This window comes from Bos taurus, chromosome 3 (genome assembly GCF_002263795.3).
Source record: "Bos taurus isolate L1 Dominette 01449 registration number 42190680 breed Hereford chromosome 3, ARS-UCD2.0, whole genome shotgun sequence".
In the NCBI taxonomy this organism is placed as follows: Eukaryota; Metazoa; Chordata; class Mammalia; order Artiodactyla; family Bovidae; genus Bos; species Bos taurus.
In genome coordinates, this window is record NC_037330.1 from 110,397,503 (window position 1) to 110,417,059 (window position 19,557).

General features: G+C 35.7%; 1 protein-coding gene across 10 annotated transcripts in view; it reads right to left on the minus strand.

Annotated features, from left to right (window-relative positions):
- ZMYM4 (zinc finger MYM-type containing 4) overlaps positions 1-19,557 on the minus strand; it is a 164,687-nt gene that overhangs the window by 70,736 nt on the left and 74,394 nt on the right. For 6 of the 10 annotated variants that reach the window (XM_002686481.7, XM_024990230.2, XM_024990229.2 and 3 more), the window contains 3 exons: positions 8,084-8,608; positions 6,353-6,414; positions 5,832-6,002 (listed from right to left, as the gene is read on the minus strand). The exons of 3 other annotated variants lie outside the window; for them this stretch is intronic. In XM_002686481.7, coding sequence (XP_002686527.1) covers positions 5,832-6,002; positions 6,353-6,414; positions 8,084-8,608 — 758 coding nt within the window. Of the gene's footprint in view, positions 1-5,831; positions 6,003-6,352; positions 6,415-7,751; positions 7,932-8,083; positions 8,609-19,557 lie in introns of those variants that run through there. One more of the 10 variants, XM_005204935.5, reaches the window with a different exon arrangement.

Sequence of the window (19,557 nt, forward strand, 5' to 3'; positions counted from 1 at the left end):
ACAGATTACACAAGGATGAGACTGGGGTGAGTTAAGGCCCTTGCCTCAGGTATAAATTTAGGCACCAATTCTCAGTCATATTTTTTTTAAATGCAAAACTCCATGATAATATTTCAAAACTTTAAGTAAGTAAAGACAGGATACCATTACTAATTCTTCCCTTGGCCTTAGTCTCCAATTTGGTGATAGCCCTGTATGGCACTGAAATTACAAAACCACAACCCAGTGCTGGTCCATTTGTTTCCACACATTTGCTTTAATCATTAATGCCATGATGTACATCTTTGTGAATGCTCATACATTCATATTTAGGATTATCGCCTAAGGAAAGAACCTTAAAAGTGGAATTACTAGGTAGATAAGTATATAGTAAAGGTTCTTGGTGCACAATGACAGATTGCTTTTTAAAAATTTAACTACATTTATTCTAGCAATTTGTGAAAAAAGCCACTTAGTCTTTTCCCACTCTTGCTATAATTTCCGATTTTTTCAATATCCATTCACAAAAAAGCACTATAAGGTAATAATATTAACCTCCTATAGCATCTGTTATCAGTATTTCCTCAATAAGTTCTTTCAGTTAAAATTTTACATACTGAAGTTCCCATGTTTATGCCAAAAATCAATGGTTTTAGTTTTAGCGATTCCTTCTATTTCTTACAAAGGGCTTCCCTTGTGGCTCAGACAGTAAAGCGTCTGTCTACAATGCGGGAGACCCGGGTTCGATCCCTGGGTCAGGAAGTTCCCCTGGAGAAGGAAATGGCAACCCACTCCAGTATTCTTGCCTGGAAAATCCCATGGACAAAGGAGCCCAGTAGGCTACAGTCCATGGGGTCGCAAAGAGTTGGACACCACTGAGCGACTTCTCTTCACTTCTGTTTCTTACAAAGTTCTACTTCCATGATAAAATGCTAAGAAAATGCTCTCATTGTTTATAGAGTCCTTTAATCCAGAGGTCAGCAAACTTTATCTGCAAAAGGCCAGATACGAAGTATTTCTGACTTTTCAAGCCATGCTATCACAACTACTCAACTCTGCCCTGGTAGACCAAAAGCATCCATAGATAATATATAAATGAACAACTGTGGCAACAACCAATAAAACTTTATTTACAAAAATAGTATACAGAAAAACAAAAACAAAACAGAAACAAAGAGGACAGGTGGGATTTAGCCTGCTGCTGGTAAGACAGTTTGTCAACTCCTATTTTAATCCATCCAGAATTTATTTATTTTGATATATAATGAGCATTTTTCTTTCTCTTTCTCTGAATAGCTGGTGAATTCCTTTCACTCACAATTAATATATCAAATTCCTCTAAAAATACCTCTTTTATGGCAATCTATTCTGCATCATTATCAGGCTACTACTCTTACGATTTCACACTATTCTAATGAAAATAACTGTGAGATGCTTAATCATTTAATAGTTTGCCATATCTCTAATTACTAGAATATACATATAATGTGTGTGCATGCCTATTTATTCTTCTTCAAAACATAAGAAACCATTGATATTTCATCAGAATTGTATCAGAACTATATTTTACTTTAGGAATAACTAATATCTTACTTTTTTTAAGAAAGTCTATCCATTCATTCAAGTTGTTTTATATGATACAGCACTTTTTAGTTGCTTTGCTGTAGGAAATAGTGTATCTTTTCACTGTATTATCTAGGTGGGAAACTGATTTATAGAAATACTGCTGTTTTACATAATTAAAATTCAACCAGCCACTCAACTAAACTTTCATGAAATTTATTAACTTTCTAATAAAGATCCTTACCAGCAAATGATAATTTTGTCTCCCCTTTTCCATTATTTCTTCTAATTTCTTTAACATGTGTTGGGTCGAAAATCCAACAAGAGTTAAATAATAATTAATACTGACATCTGTAATATGTGTTCATTTACTAATTATTAACAGAAGGTTTCCATCATTTTACTTTTAAATTCAATGACTGTTATTGATCAAAAGTAGGTATTTCCTTACCTGATCAAGAGAGTATCTATTTTAAGAAATGTATAGTGAATTACATTGAAATTTTTTTGGCATCTATCTATGTATCTCGTCTTATTTGACCTGTTGATGAAGTTATACATTAAGAGATTTTCTAATACTGACTCATTCTAACATTCCTACATTATATAGTATATTAAGGCATATTACAAGTAAAAATCTTTTCTAATTTCAGAAAATTCAAAAAAAAAATTAATATTCATGGGTATACTTTAATGGTCTCCAATCAGCTCTCTTTCTCAGTCTATGACAGTTATTTAAAACTTCTGCTATATTCCTTAAGCCTCAAGTACGTATTACTTATGTAACATAGTAAAATACACATATATCTTAAGTACTCTGCTTGTACACCCCACAATGCTTTCAAGGCAGAACCATGTTTATGTTAGCATCCTCCCAACAATGACTAATTTCACAAATATTTAATAAAAAATCAATGACTAATAACTTGAGAAGTGAAAATCTTATGATCCAAAAGCTCTCAGAAGCAGAAAAACAGATGTCAAAACCAAAAAAATCCTTTACCAGTATCTTTACTTTCCCTTTGTTTACCATAAAGTATATATCAGTATTACAAGACAGTGTTTCAGAAATGAAAAACCCAGATTCTATAACCAAGTTAACTTGACATAGCTAAAAAACAAGCTCCAACATTTAATTATTGGATCCTACTTTCCACAACTATATGACTCACTATTGTCACAATTAACTGATTTGCTTTCCCATTCTAATCCATTTATTTCAATGAGATTATAGATTAGCTCTCCTTTTATTATGAGCAAAAAGAAAAAAAAATCATTATTTAAAAGTAATATTTACTGAATTCCCAGGTTTTAGAATCTATAGAAAAGGGGAAAAGAAAAAATGAGAAACAACTTTTATTTATAGAACAAAGTTTGGTAGACTAATAATAAGGCCTTGATGAAGGCCTCTGATTGGCTCCTTCCTGGCCATATGGCCTTGAATAACTTATTAACCTCTACAAACCTCAGTTCTCTTATCTATAAATGGACTTAATATCATCTACTCTGGCCTTTTTATTCTGGAGGATGAAACAATGTAGTACATATAAAAGTATCTGTAACTGTAAATATTATATAGAAAATATAGTAACATGCAATAGGATTTGAATGAAGAAATGTAACCAGGAGGACAAACGATGCTATGCCAGTAACAGAGGAAGGAGTACGATAACTGGAAAACCCAGAAAACTTTAACTGAAGAATAATCAAGAGCAATTGGGAAGAAGTGGATAAACATATATAAACATATTTCCATATCTTAGTGAGTTATATGGGAAAGTAAAAAAACTAAGACCAAAATGAATTGTGTAAAGTGGAGAATAAGGAAGCAAGTTGAAACAAAGCTACAAGTTAAGCAAAGAGAAAAGCCAAGGGAGGTTTTTATAAGGTGCCAGAAGCTAAAGCTATGATCTTATTAAGTCAAGAGAAAAGTTATTACAAGTAACTGATGGTCAAAAGTAAAGACTGACCACAGCTGTTAAATCTATCAGTATTTTATGAGCATTAGGTTAATAGTACTGTTTCAGAATAATTCACTGGAACTCCTCCTTCCAACCTATTTTTGGAAATGAAGAGTGATAAAGCATTAGGTAGTACTGAAAAATGAATAGATTTCCAATGATCACTGAGGAGAAATATCTAAAAGGACAGAACAATGAAGAAGGAAGCAAGAGAAGGGGAGAGGAAACAGGAGCGGGGAGAGGAAGTAGGAAAGAAAGGGAGAGAAGGGTAAGGAAGGGAAAGGGAAATAAAGAATACGGTACCCATAGTTTAACATGAGGTCCCCTGAGGAATTTCTAGAAGAATGATGAAGGTCTGGTCCCACAGGATTGGTGTAGCTGCAAACAGACTTCTCAGAGAAAACCTAGCTTTACCCACTCACGCGTTGGAACTTCCTTATTTTGGGGTCAGCATAAAGAATGCTTCTAGACCTTATGCCTTGGACTTACATTCCTGCTTGGTTCTCGAGTCCAGTCAATCAAGTGGTGAGCTCTTACGGAAGTTCTTCCCCAAAATCATGGCGAAACTTCCTATTTGGTATTTTATAACACATTATTACACTTTGAATAGTTGATAAAAATGTAGGTATTTCTGGGTCCTGACAGTTCCATCCTATTGCTGTTCTCCAGTTACTGGAATATCTGATTGTTTTCAAAACAGTAATACAAATAACCCTTCCTGATGCCCCCTTCCCCTAATGTATGTAGTCTTTCCTATAACTGTCTTTCATCTCAAGGAGTGTCACTGGGTCATGTACAGGGAGAAACTGATGTCTTTGGTACCCTGACAGCACTGCGATTCCTTATGGATTTCTCATGTCCACATTGGGGCACGTAAAGGATGGAGATCTGCTCTGTACAGACATAACTGTAGTCTTCTGAAATATACACTGCCATACGGATCTCCCCTAGGTGTCAGGACATTTCTTTATCTCTAATTCAGGTATCTCTATTTTGCCTGCTTCTATTACTGTTCTTTCAATCTAACTTCTACCACCTTCTTTGTAGCTACCACACTCATACTCATCCAACTCTACAGCTTTATCATCACTACCCTATACAGCTACCTTCCACTGGGCACCATGGAATTCCTGTTTAATTGAGGCATCAGTCTGACTCACATAAATCACTTGTAACTCTTGCCTTTTCCTACTCTAAAACAGTGGTTCTCAATACCAGAAGATTTTGTCCCCCACGGGACATTTGGCAATGTCTGAGGACATGGTGCTACTGGCAACTAGTAGGTAGAGGTCAAGGATGCTACGAAATATCCTATAATGCCTAGGATGTATTGCCCCTCACTACAAAGACCTATCTGGGTCAAACTGTCAACAGTGCTGAGAAACCCTGCTTAGAGACATCCGAGTGAAAAAAATGTCTTCCACACAGTCTCACATTCTCAACCACCCTAATATAAAACAAAGACAGGAAAAGGTAAGCTTTCTCCAGATCAAATGTCATTTCAAAAAAATAGCTAATTCATGCTATCTTTACTTCTCATCTGTATAAAATACAGAACACTCTCAAATAATTGCTGCTATTGCATATTCATCCCTTGGTCCTTTTCTACATTCTTAAATGATTACACCATCTTTATTCTGTTCCAACCACTGCTATGTCATTAACTGCATGGATAACTTCACTGACTTCAGGATTCACAGTTACAGGATCTCTCCAACTTTCATCTCTAGAACAACCTTGAAATAACAGAGCTCTATCCCTACCCTTTTTACTCACACACCTCAAAACTGGAATCCTATACGACCCATCAAAGCCTCCTTTATCTTCAACCCACTGATCTAAAGAACTGGTTCCTCAATCAATTAACTCTTCCAAAGATAACCTGTCCATTAATCCTTCCTGAGAAACACTTAAATCTTTACATACTTCATTAGCAATAACTGTAAAAGGCTTATTACTACCTTATATAAACAATCACACCATAAACTCATAAACCTCCATAAACTTCAGCCATGTCTGCTATTATAAATCTCAAATCCTTGAAGACTCACTTTCCCTAATCCTTCACTAAAATTGTTAAAAATCACAGAACAACGTTATTAAGGGACAAAGTGAATTAGAAGCCTTAATTACTACTTGGAAAAAGTTTCCTGTAACTCTGGTTGATTCCTTAGTATTATTCTTAAGATAATTCAATTTCCTCAATCTTCATTAAGAGTCTCCTCTCACCCCATCCACAAAACACTTCTTTATCAAGAACTTCCTTTCTTGAATGAATAATGCATGTGTGGAACAAAAAAGAAGGGGGAAAAAAGGTGAAATGTTTACTTGAGCATTGTCAGGTTCATCTTTAATTCTGTCTAGTAGTCCCTGCTGTGGTGCCATTGCTTTGTCATACTCATCATCCAAAGGTTCTTCTTTAATTCTAATATTTGATGCAAAGGAATTTCCCAGTTCCGAACCAATGGATTCTTTATTGGCAAATGGATAGCTGGAATCCTAAAACACAATATAAAGGATTAATAAATATTCAGATTTTTAAATTATTCCTCTTCAGGTTTAACACCCAAAGAAAAGCTCACTGGAAATGAAGAACTCTATGGATGTTCATTAGAGTCCCTATGCTTATAAGTAAATGTGATATATGTCCAAATATCAAACACAAATAAAGAATCTAAGACCAAAGACTTCTTAGCACATCTCCAAAGATGTCCTTATCCGAATAATAAAGGAATTTTAAAAAACCAGCGCTCTACCTAATACATATAGTTACAGTTTAGAAAATCACATAAAGAAAACTTTGACACTTGCCACAGTTACAGCAATCTACATACACACTGAAAACTTACCCTAAAGTTTGTTTCTGGGGTTTGTGGTAAATGGGTATGTAATGTTTCTTCAACTTGATTAGCTATTGAAAGAAAAAAACAAAACAAAACAAACATATGTATATGAATAACAAATCTTACAAAGAGTGACCTAAAAAGCTATTACTTGATAATCACCTCTCTTTCCAACAAAGATGCTCCTTAGAGTGAAAAGGGTACAAAAAAATACCCACAGGTAGTTTCACTCAAAATAAACAATCTGGCCCCACCTAACTTTTAGCTATCTCCTTGCTCAAACCTAAATAAAGTGGTTACTTTATTCACTATGTTCTAAAAATTACTTAAGTTTGTTCTTCCCCATCTCTGCTTATATCATTCCAAGTCCCCACTATCCTAATCTTTACACAGTCTTCCAGATTCAGCTCAGTTCAAAAATCACCTCTCCTCTAGAAAACCTTCCCTTGCCCGCTAAGTTAAAAATCATTTCTCTTCTAAGAATACCTAAAACACAGTTTCAGTTATTTCAAAGAAATATTATTGTACTGCTTTATTAAAAACTCTTCTACAGTGTCTTCAATTATAAATTAAATTTTATGCTATTCAACTGGTCATTAACACTTCAACTACTTGACTTGTCCCTTCTGCTATTAGATATTATGTTCCCTGAAGATAAGTACCCATATAATTTATCCCTTCTAGGCATACTGAAAATGCATTAAATAATATATACTGAAAAACACAGTATACCCTTGTACATAATAGATACTTAAACTAATTGTTCTTTATAATGATACTGATTTGTTCTATCACAGTTTTCCTAGCACTGTCAGAAGAAATAGTAATACAAGGACCAGAATATTCAACCTTGCTTTCTTTCACACCTATTGAATATTTATTGAAATTTTACTATTTTCACTACACCAGGTTAGGCCCCAAGAACACAAAAATGAGTAAGATACAGTCCAGCCCTCAATAAACTCTCACACTAACAAGTAAAGGCAAAACAAACAGCTATGATACTATGTGATAATTACTATAAATAAATGAGGCATAAACAAAATGCTATGGAAATATAGATGAGGAAATAAACATTCTTGATGCAGAGAGGTTAGGGATGACCACAGGGTAGAAGAGGTTTATGAGTTAGGTATTGTCAGATAAGAAGCACTTTTACAGGCACATATACAAGAGAGAAAATGACATGCAGGCAAATGGAACAGCAAGAGAAAAGAAAGGCATAGAAATAAGAAAATGTATATTCAAGAATGGAACTGAAGCTAAAGTATAGGGTATGCTGGGCAAAGAGGCTCAAGAGGAGTCTCAAGAAACTTTTAAAACATAAAATAGAAATGATATCAAAAAGGAAAACCCTCCCTAAATTGGACTAATTGGTGGGACAGCAGTTTGAATTAGTGCTTACAGCACAAAGAAGTTAAATCCAACTTCAGGTTCCAATGTTCAACCAAAGAAAATGAACAGGTGATTCGAGTATCTTGCCTTCTCATCAAAATATTGCAACCAGGGGAGGGAGAAATGAGGTTTAGAGCTATTTTTCAACCATTTATACCATTACCAATAGTTACTGGGAGAAATTCAGTCACTCTGCAAAGAACAAGGATAAAAGAAAAATGACAAGCTTACAATGAATTTAACTGTTCACACTTTGCTTAGTATCAGAAGTAATAAAAGCTGTATTATTATCACTATGTTGTTATTTACTGTGTTTTATGGCTCTATTCCAACAATTATTACCTGCTTTATCAAAAAAACTGCTTTTCAACCTTGAATCCAACTCTTTATGGGGTTTATCCAACCGTTTTTCACGTTCATGATAAGTTAGGTCTCTATTTTTCTCCTTTCCAGAAAATGTCTCTTTGCTGTTTTCTCTTACTAGACTAAAATCTTTCCGTATTGATTTAAAGACAGAAACCTGATCAAACTGTTTAGGAAAGTCTTTTTTTAATTTATTTTGAATCTGTATTTCATTTTCATTGTCTGATTCATGCTGTGTGACTCTTCTCTCTACTTCCAAGCTATCATCAGTATGAATTGAAGAAACAAGATTGTCCTTTGAACTAAAATCCTGTTCATCCTCATTGTCACTACCAACGACTGGAATTCCTGCAAGATCCCCAGAGTTCAAAAAATAATCATCTTCATCCAGCAATGAATTTTCAGATCCTGTTTGATTCGGCATTCCATAAGACATGCTGTCAAGGGTAGGAGTTAAGTTGTGGTCTATATCTTCAGACATTTCTGTATCCATGATACCACCACCTTAAAAAGTAAAATACTGTTTAGACAAATGATAGTGCTAAAGATGACCATATTTATAAGGTCTGTCTGGCATATAACAAATTATATATTTTTTCTTTTCAAACAAAATATAGATAATAATACTGCAATATTCAATAGGTGTGACAGATAGCCCTATCTGACAGATAAGGAAACAGGGACATAAAACTTGAGAAACTATTTTAAGTTTGAAAGAAAGTCAATGCAATATAGAAAGAAAGAGTACCAACTTCAGAATGAGACATATGTGTGTTGGAATCATAGCATAATTACTGAAAATCTATGGGATACTGAGAAGAAACTCTAAGGCTTCCTTAGCTATAAAACAGTGTAATACTCACCTTGCAGATTAATTTGTGGTGAGGTTTAATGATAGTATGTATAAAGGGCCTACTAACATAGAGACTGACACACAGAAGGGAATATGAAAGTGATAATTACAGTTATCATAGAGACTATTCTGGGGAGCTGAGATCAGAACCCAGTTCTCTGACCTCAGAGTCCTAACTTCCCTACACTAACCCTTAATAAACACAGCAGTTACTGTTTATAGTAGTAAATATTAAAACATAAAAATAAAATTTATCCAGGTCAGAATAAATATTAAAACCTGTTTACTGTTTGAACTAAATGCTCAAGTCTCTCCTATTCCAAAATAAAACAAACAAGAAAACTCAGTCCTGCATTTCTTTTTCCTGCCCTAATTCACCTTTCTTTCCCAAACTTCTAGGGGAAAAGTTTACATTGGTTTGTTTCTACTTCATCTCCCAGTCATTAATCCTTTGAACTTATTGCAGTCTGGTTCCCAATTTCACACTGGAACCTTTCTCATTAAGATCATCAATGATTTCCTCATGGCCAAATTCAATTATTTTTTCAATCTTTACGTGTCATATCCCTCCAAGATAAAATACTTTGGTTTCTTTGACATGCACTATTTCCTATTTTCCTTACTATTCTATGGAGAAGGAAATGGCAATCCACTCCAGTACTATTGCCTGGAAAATCCCAGGACAGAGGAGCCTGGTAGGCTACAGTCCATAGGGTCGCAAAGAGTCAGACACGACTGAGCAACTTCACTCACTTCACTTACTATTCTATTAATTTATTCCATTCTTGTCTTCCTATTTTATGTGTTCAATATTCCAATTATCATCTCATTTCATATACTCAGACCATTTTATTCACCATCATAGCCTTGACTTTTGCTGATGACTTCCCAAATGTTTTAGCTTAGAACTTTCCTCCAAACTTCAGATGTCTATATTCAACTAGCTTCTATAGGACCCCTAAGAACCTTCAACTTAACACCTCTGAAATCAAATTCATCATGTACCCATCCCAAGAAATACTTTCTTGTACTTTATTTCTGTCACTTAATTAATAGAACTGCCAAATCAGCAGACTGATCAAGATTAAAAAAAAAAAGACTCACTCCAATTCTCCTTTCTCTTGGCCAAATTCTGTTAACTGTATTAATATCTCTTTCAAATTCATCTCCTTCTTTGGTACCATTCCAACACTTCACATCTCTTCCTACTGACAGTGCACTAACTCAATCCACAGGATATCTAGTAGGCAACCACATTCTTACAAATCCTGCCCTCAAACCACATTTAATTGGTCCATGAGCAAACAAACTAGAACTGGTGAAAACACAGAGTGAAGCAAAAACTAAAAATATTAGTGGCACCAACAGCTTTGCTTTTATTTCATGTGGCTGGATCTTCAAATCATTCCCTGAGTTCCATGATCCAGGATAAATTTCTCTTTTTGTTCAAACTGATTTGAGTTGGAATACTTCTAATCAAGTCCTAACTAATATAGGGTCCAAATGAAAACTTTCTTCAAGTTGCCCCCTTCATAAAGATATCAGAACTATCTTTTGAAACCATTAACCATTCCACATTATACCTTCACTTGAAATCCTTCAAAAATATCCCTTGGCCTAAAAGTACTCATTCATTCATTCAGCACCTATTTATTAGGAAATCGCTTCATGGTAACTACTCTGCTACGTTCTAGGGATATGATGATGGAAAAGATAGCTATGATTCCATCTCTTCAGAGAACTAGAGAAACAGAGAAAATAATAAAATTAGAAAATCACCATTTTCACATAACTAATTAATTTTAAATAAAGATGGTGAAATCATATGGATTTCCACAACTTACTTTCACATAGTAAGAAAGCATAACACACAAAGAAAAGCATGGAGGGAAGAGAAAGTATGTACAATAGCACAGATATTCACTATACTATTTTTATTCTTTAGAGTGTTTTATTTGAAAATTTTCCTCGTAACAGAAGAATAGGGAGAAAACATAAAGAAGCAGGTGTTAAAACACACACATAGTGAGATAAATTTACCAGATCATAAGGCAACCAAAGGTCAAGGTTAGAGCCTTCTCTACAGAAATTTATCCTTACTACCTGACCACATGGTATATGCTCAGTAACTGTTCAATGAATGAAAGAATATGCATTCCTGTGATCAACATTTTAATCTAAGTACTACAGTATATAAGAAATCAACTAAAATGTAATATTGCCAAGAGACTTCCAAAATCTTTATGTTTAAATTCAGGATATGATATTGGGAGGAAAGGGGAACCACCTGAAAAGAACTGGACCTCTAACTCACACCAAAACGATGTCCAGATGTATTTAACTTTTAGACATAAAAAAATAAAACGCTAATATTAAAAAAAAAATGGAAGAATTATTTTTAGGGAAAAGCCTTTCTAAGAATGACACAAAACCCAGAATAAAAAACTGACTGAATAAAAGAATAAAAGACCAAATGTGACTATAAAAAATTCCTAACGAGAAGGAAACATAAGGCAAACCAAAAGATCAAAGACAAAGCTGTCAAAAACATTTTCCTGCACTTTACATCACAACAGATCCTTTCCCTAATGGATAAAGATTAGACTCTTAGTTCACTAAAGATACCAAAACCAAATACATTTATAAAAGCAAAGGATCTAAATGAACATTTCACAAGAATGGAAACACTAAGGTTGAACTTTGTTCATAAACGAAATGCAAATTAATAATGCAGTTAAGGTTTTGATAACAGCCTGGCAGCTATGCTACTGGCCAAAGCTGCCAAACTATGGCCCGAGGCCAAAAAATACACAAACAGTGTGGCATAGACCATATGTGAGCTGTAAGGCCTAAAATATTTACTATGTGGCCCTTAAGAGAAAAAAAAGTTTGTCAATCCCTGTAGTAGAGAATCCCTACTATAATCCCTAATAGGCAAAGTATGCTATGCTATGCTATGCTAAGTTACTTCAGTCGTGTCCGACTCTGTGCGACCCCATACACGGCAGCCCACCAGGCTCCCCAGTCCCTGGGATTCTCCAGGCAAGAACACTGGATAAGATGGCACAATCATTAAAAAAAAAAAAGCAAACAGGTAATAGGTATATGACTTTACACATACCTTTGATCCAGTAATTCAATTTCTAAGAATTTATCCTATAGACATTTCTCAAAAGATCTATGAAAAAGAACATGAATAAACAGCAAAGACTGGAAACAGTCTATCTGTTCAACAATGAGGCTCAATTAACTATGGTACATACCTATAACAGAATATTATATAGTTGGTAAAAAGAATGAGGCAGCTTTATAAGAGTTCTCAGAGTCAATTAGTAAAAATACCTAAACTGAGAAAGAATATATATATATATATATATTAGGCTATCACTGCTATATGTTTTATAATTTCTGTGTATGTTTGTGTATACGTTAAATATACCTTCCACTGATTTTCTGTGACACCAGAATCAGGTGGCTATGAAACAGAAACACTAACTTTCAAAACATATCCTTTTGTATCTTGAGTTTTGAAGCACATCTATTATCTATTGAAAAAAACAAAATTTATTCTCATTTTGAGAATGCACTCAAGATTTTCAGAGGTGGCAATTGCTATTAAGTTATCTAATTTGAATTGCAATTTTGATAGTTATCACACAATAAATTTACAGGCTGAATAAAAGTACATGAGATTAAATTATGTTCTATTAGTATACATAATTAAATAGAACAGAATTGTACTCATCCTTGTGGCCCAAATAAAAGAAATAGGTTCTGTTTCTCAGAGCCTACATCTACATAAAAAATGCAACACTAAATTGTATTTGGGGATACAAGTGGATAATGAAACACTTGAAAGCAAATTTCCCACAAAAGACTCCTACCTAATTTTTAGACACTGAACTGGACCGGTATGTTTGAGGGAAAAAATGGTATATGGCTGGAAATGAATAAGTGTGAGGCTGGAAATGAATAAGTGTGAGGAAGAGTTCTTAAAAATGATAAAAGAGAAAATGCAGGACAGATATATTAGGAATTTCCAAACCATACAAAAAAGATCCCGAAGAGGAAATAATATGATTTATGTTTTACAAGGAACAGGATGTAAAGTAGCAGGACTACTTTAAAGCTGTTAAATGTTACAGGGAGTGAAGAAGGGAAGCAAGGATATCATGTAGGAGGCTACTGCAGTAATCCAAGGAAAAACTGGTGGCTCAGACCAGGATAGAATGGTGGATGTGAGCAACAGTACTCAGATTTGGATATAATTTGAAAGTAGAGGCATTTCCTGGTATATGAGAAGCTGTATATGAAAGGAATCAAAAATAGCAGAAAAGGGTGCCATGTCTTGAGACGTAAACACTAAGGGAGGAACAGACTGAGAGGGGTAGCATGAATAGTTTGGTTTGGACCTGTTAATTTTGAGAACCTTACAAAACTTGAAAATGGAGATATCAAGAAGGCAACTGGACATATTAATGAGGTAAAGAAGAAACTCTTGTCAAAAAATGATATATAAATTTGGGAGTCATAGATGAAATGATGGTACTTAAAGTTCATGAGACTAGTTAAGATAACCTAGTGACTGAACTTACTACTGATGGAAGAGAGCTGAGAGTCCTGAGATACTTCATTCAACTTTTAGAAATCTGGTAGAAAGGAAGGAATCAGGGAAAGAGAATAAAATGGAACAACCAATGAGGTAGGAGGAAAATTAGGGAGGTGATATTACAGAAGCAAAGTGAAGAAAATATTTCAATTAGAAAGAAGTGGGCAACCTTAATGAATGCTGCTGAGCTAACACAGAACAATGAAGGCTGAAGACTGATTATTAATATTGGCAAAGTTGAAACAAACTTCTTACTTGACAGGAGCTTTATCAGTGGAAAATGGATACACAAAAGCTGCAATGGGGTGATCCCATAAAGAGACTCAGAGGAGAGAACTTTAAGTACAAACAACTCTACAGAGGAGTTTTGCTCTAAATTAAAGAAAATGAGCAGAAACTGGAGTAAAATCTAGACTGAAAAGTTCTTTTGACTCTGTATTTTTGTTTTGTTTTCGTTGTTTTGGGTAGTTTTCTGGAGGGGGGAGTTTTGTTTTTTAAGATGAAGACTATCACAGCTTATAGCATACTCCTAGGAATGATTCAATAAAGAGGGAATAACAATGGGAACAGAATCTAAAAAAGAGTGGCTATTTGTACATATATAACTGACTCACTCCGCTGTATAACAGAAATTAACACTGTAAAACAACTGTATTCCAATAAGAAAAATTTATTAAAAAAAAAAAAAGAGGGAGGAGAGCTCCCTGGTAGTCCAGTGGCTAAGACTCTGTGCTCTTAGTGCAGGAGGCCTGGGTTTGATCCTGATCAGGGAACTAGGTCCCCACATGCTGCAACTGAAGATCCTGTGTGGTGCAACAAAGACTGAAGATCCTGAGAGCGGCAACTAAGACCCTTGCACGCTAAGTCACTTCAGTCGTGTCCAACTCTTTGCAACCCTATGGGCTATAGGCCACCAGGCTCCTCTACCCACGGGATTCTCCAGGCATGACTACTGGAGTGGGTTGCCACGCCCTCCTCCAGGGGATCTTCCCAACCCAGGGATCAAACTAAAGTTTCTTACATCTCCTGCACTGGCAGGCAAGTTCTTTACCACTAGCGCCACCTGGGAAGACCCAGTGCAGCCAAATAAACAAATATTTTTTCAATAAAGGGAAAAACTATTAAAAGGGAAAATCTGTGCAACAGGGATGTGATCAGTACATAAATTTCCTCTGTGAAAAAATAAAATGAGCACACTGGTTAAATGCAGGTAGGCTGTTAAGATTTTCAGAAAGAAGAAAGAAAGTTATTTAAAGCACTTAAGTACAATTATGTGTGTTGGAATATGAAATTAAATTTCATGAGGTCAAATGAACTTTTATGCCTTGTCCTTCTTTTTGCTTTTGATTTAGTGGCATATTGGTATTTGTATACTATACCCAAGAATCATTTTACTTTAAAGTACAACCACCAACTAAAGAACTCATTAAAGGAACCTACATAAATGAACATTAATAAAGGGCTATTACTCATTTCCAATATATTACTCCAATATATTATTTCCAATAATATATATATTATAAATTAATTTTATATATTTTTATTTCAATAAATGATAACTTTCAGAAATAAAATAATGTCAATTGTAATTTCAACCTTAGAAGATGGTTCTCTAATAATTCTGACACTGTTTTTCTCTCTTAATAAAGAAATAAAGGATCAAAAGAAAAAACACAAACTCCAAAGAACGCAAAAATAAACAACAGCAAGCATAAAAGCAAGGTAATCTGGTTCCTTTTAAACTTTTAAATTAGCATTTTGCTTTGACACTGAAATAGTTCTAGAAGATGATTTATTTTTGTTTTCAATAAAATACAATCTTATGATTATACAGTAGAGGAGACGAATAGATTCAAGGGATTGGATCTGGTAGACAGAATGCCTGAAGAACTACGGACGAAGGTCTGAAACACTGAACAGGAGGTGGTGACAAAACCGTCTCCAAGTGGGCACAGAAACAGCAAGGACCTAAGAGAAGCAGAAGAGATTAACAAGAGGTGGCAACATAAAAAGAAATGCATCTGAGTCAGTTCTAATCAGGTGGATGAACCTAGAGCCTATTCAACAAACAGCAGCCAGTCAGAAAGACAAAATCAAATATTGTGTATTAATGCATACATATGGAATCTAGAAAGACGGTCCTGATGAACCTATCTGAAGGGTAGCAGTGGAGACACAGACAGAGCACAGACTCATGGACACAGGGGGAGGGGGAGAAAGAGAGGGTGGGATGGATGGAGGGAGTAACATGGAAACATATACATTACCACATGTAAAACAGATAGCCAATGGGAATTTGCTATATGACTTCAAACCAGGGCATTGAAACAACCTAGATGGGTGGGCTGAGGAGGGAGTTTCAAGAGGAAGGGTACATAGGTAAACCTATGGCTGAATCATGTTGATGTCTGGCAGAAACCAACACAATATTGTAGAACAATTATCCTTCAACTAAAAATAAATTTAATAACTTAAGAAAAAAGAAGAGGTGGCAAGAATACACAGAAGAACTACACAAAAAAAGTTTTAACCACCTGGATAACCACAATGGTGTAGTCACTCACCTACAGCCAGACATCCTGGAATGTGAAGTCAACTGGGCCTTAGGAAGCATCACTACGAACAAAGTTAGTGTAGCTGATAGAATTCCAGTTGAGCTATTTCAAAGCCTAGAAGATGATGCTGTGAAAGTGCTGTACTCAATATGCCAGCAAATTTGGAAAACAGCAGTGGCCACAGGACTGGAAAAGGTTTCTTTTCATCCCAATCCCAAAGAAAGGCAATGCCAAAGAATGTTCAATCTAGTGTACAATTGCGTTCATTTCACATGCTAGCAAGATAATGCTCAAAATTCTTCAAGCTAGGCTTCAAAAGTACATGAACTGAGAACTTCCAAATGTATAAGCTGGATTGAGAAAATGCAGAGGAATCAGAGATCAAACTGCCAACATCCGTTGGATCATAAAAAAAGGAATTTCAAAAAAAAAATCTGCTTCATTGACTATGCTAAAGCCTTTAACTGTGTGAATCAGAACAAATCGTGAAAAATTCTTAGAGATGGACATACCAGACCACCTTGCCTGCCTCCTGCAAAACTTGTATACAGGTCAATAAGCAAACTGGACATGGAACAACAGACAGGTTCAAAATTGGGAAAGGAGTACGTCTAGGCTGTATATTGTCACCCAGCTTATTTAACTTATATGCAGAGTATATCACGCAAAATGTAGGGCCCAAGCTGGAATCAAGACTGCCAGGAGAAATATCAACAACCTCATATATGCAGACGATACCACTCTAATAGCAGAAAGTGAAGAGGAACTAAAGAGCCTCTTGATGAGGATGAAAGAGGAGAGTGAAAAAGCTGGCTTAAAATTCAACATACAAAAAACTAAAATTATGGCATCCAGTCCCATCACTTCATGGCAAATAGATGGGGAAAACGTGGAAGCAGCAACAGACTTTATTTTCTTGGGCTCCAAAATCACTGTAGATGGTGACTGCAGCCACAAAATTAAAAGACGCCTGCTCCTTGCAAGTAAAGCTATGACAAACCTAGACAGCATATTAAAAAGCAGAGACATCACTTTGCCAACAACAGTCCATATAGTCAAAGTTATAGTTTTTCCAGTAGTCATAAACAGATATGAGAGTTGACTCATAAACAAGGTTCAGCACTGAAGAACTGATGCATTCAAATTGCAGTGCTGGAGAAGCCTCTTGAGAGTCCTTGGACAGCAAGGAGATCATACCAGTCAATCCTAAAGGAAGTCAATCCTGAATATTCACTGGAAGGACTGATGCTAAAGCTCCAATACTGTGGCCAACTGACGTGAAGAGCCAACTCACTGGAAAAGACATTGATGCTGAGAAGGATTAGGCACAGGAGGAGAAGGGGATGACAGAAGAGGAGATGACTGGATGGCATCACCAACTCAATGAGCAAACTCCAGGAGATAGTGAAGGACAGGGAAGCCTGGCATGCTGCAGTCGATGGGTTCCAAAGAGCTGGACATGACTCACCAAATGAACAACAACAACAAAGTAATAAAAGCCCCTTTAAACTATAAGATCAGCAATATAGTTTACCAGTTAAAAGTCCAATAAAGTCAGGAATTAAAAATGAAACATACATGCTTTAAACATTTATTTTTACTTGGTATGTATAAAAAAAGCACATTGACCTATCACTGATGATCAGTGAGACTTTGGAAATGGGTTTGCTAATTTGAGTTCTTCCTTGAGCAAATTACAGCCCTAAAACAACCTTCCAGATCGCAACTTTGGTTTCTTTAGAATGGAATGAGAAAATAAAGGCACCTCCACGTTTTTACTGACTTGACCGAGTTAAGTCTTCCTAAAGCATTAAAATTATTCACAGAAACAATTTTACTTTTCAGAGGAAATTTCATTATTGTCAAAAATGGTACAACTAAAATTAATTACAATAAAAAGCACCACTAGAATAAACAAATACAGGAAATTCTGATTCTTGTAAGCACTCAATTCATCAAAAGCTAAATCAAGTTGTATTCTTCTGAAACTACTAGATGCTCTTCAACAGTCATTCTAGCTTCCTCTCTTAACGACAGGCCCTCATTCTCATTGGGGCACATTTATTGCTGTTCAGTAGCTAAGTTGTGATCCCATGGACTACAGCACACCAGGCCTCCCTGTCCCTACCATCTCCCAGAATTTGGCACACTTATAGTAACAAAAAGATTGTAATCTCAGCTTATGATCCTAAGGTAAAAAGCATATTGTCTATTAACAGGTCAATAACCAACAGAAAACTTTTCATGGAAATAAACAATACTTGGAATACAACAAACCATTCTTCTTTCAAACTGAAAGTGTCAATTCATTAATGAGTCAGGGCTGTAATTTTTTTTTAAATAGACTACAACAGAAAACATAGTTCAGACTCAAAATCAGTTCAGTTCAGTCGCTCAGTCGTGTCTGACTCTTTGCGATCCCACGAATTGCAGCACGCCAGGCCTCCCTGTTCATCACCACTCCCGGAGTTTACTCAAAAACATGTCCATCGAGTCGGTGATGGACATGTCATCCTCTGTCGTCCCCTTCTCCTCCTGCCTCCAATCCCTCCTAGCAACAGGGACGGACGTTCGTGACACTGTACAGGAGACAGGGATCAAGACCATCCCGATGGAAAAGAAATGCAAAAAAGCAAAATGGCTGTCTTAGGAGACCTTACAAATAGCTGTGAGAAGAGAAGCGAAAAGCAAAGGAGAAAAGGAAAGATATAAGCATCTGAATGCAGAGTTCCAAGTAATGCCAAGGAGAAATAAGAAAGCCTTCCTCAGCGATCAATGCAAGGAAATAGAAGAAAACTACAGAAATGGGAAAGATGAGAGATCCCTTCAAGAAAATTAGAGATACCAAGGGAACATTTCATGCAAAGACGGGCTCGATAAAGGACAAAAATGGTATGGACCTAACAGAAGCAGAAGATATTAAGAAGAGGTGGCAGGAATACACAGAAGAACTGTACAAAGAAGATCTTCATGGCCCAGATAATCACGATGGTGTGATCACTCACCTAGAGCCAGATATCCTGGAACGTGAAGTCAAGTGGGCCTTAGAAAGCATCACTACGAACAAAACTAGTGGAGATGATGGAATTCCAGTTGAGCTATTTCAAATCCTGAAAGATGATGCTGTGAAAGTGTTGCACTTAATATGCCAGCAAATCTGGAAAACTCAGCAGTGGCCACAGGACTGGAAAAGGTCAGTTTTCATTCCAATCCCAAAGAAAGCTCAAACTACTGCACAATTTTACTCATCTCACAAGCTAGTAAAGTAATGTTCAAAATTCTCCAAGCCAGGCTCCAGCAATATGTGAACCGTGAACTTCCAGATGTTCAAGCTGGTTTTAGAAAAGGCAGAGGAACCAGAGATCAAATTGCCAACATCCTCTGGATTATCGAAAAGGCAAGAGAGTTCCAAAAAAACGTCTATTTCTGCTTTATT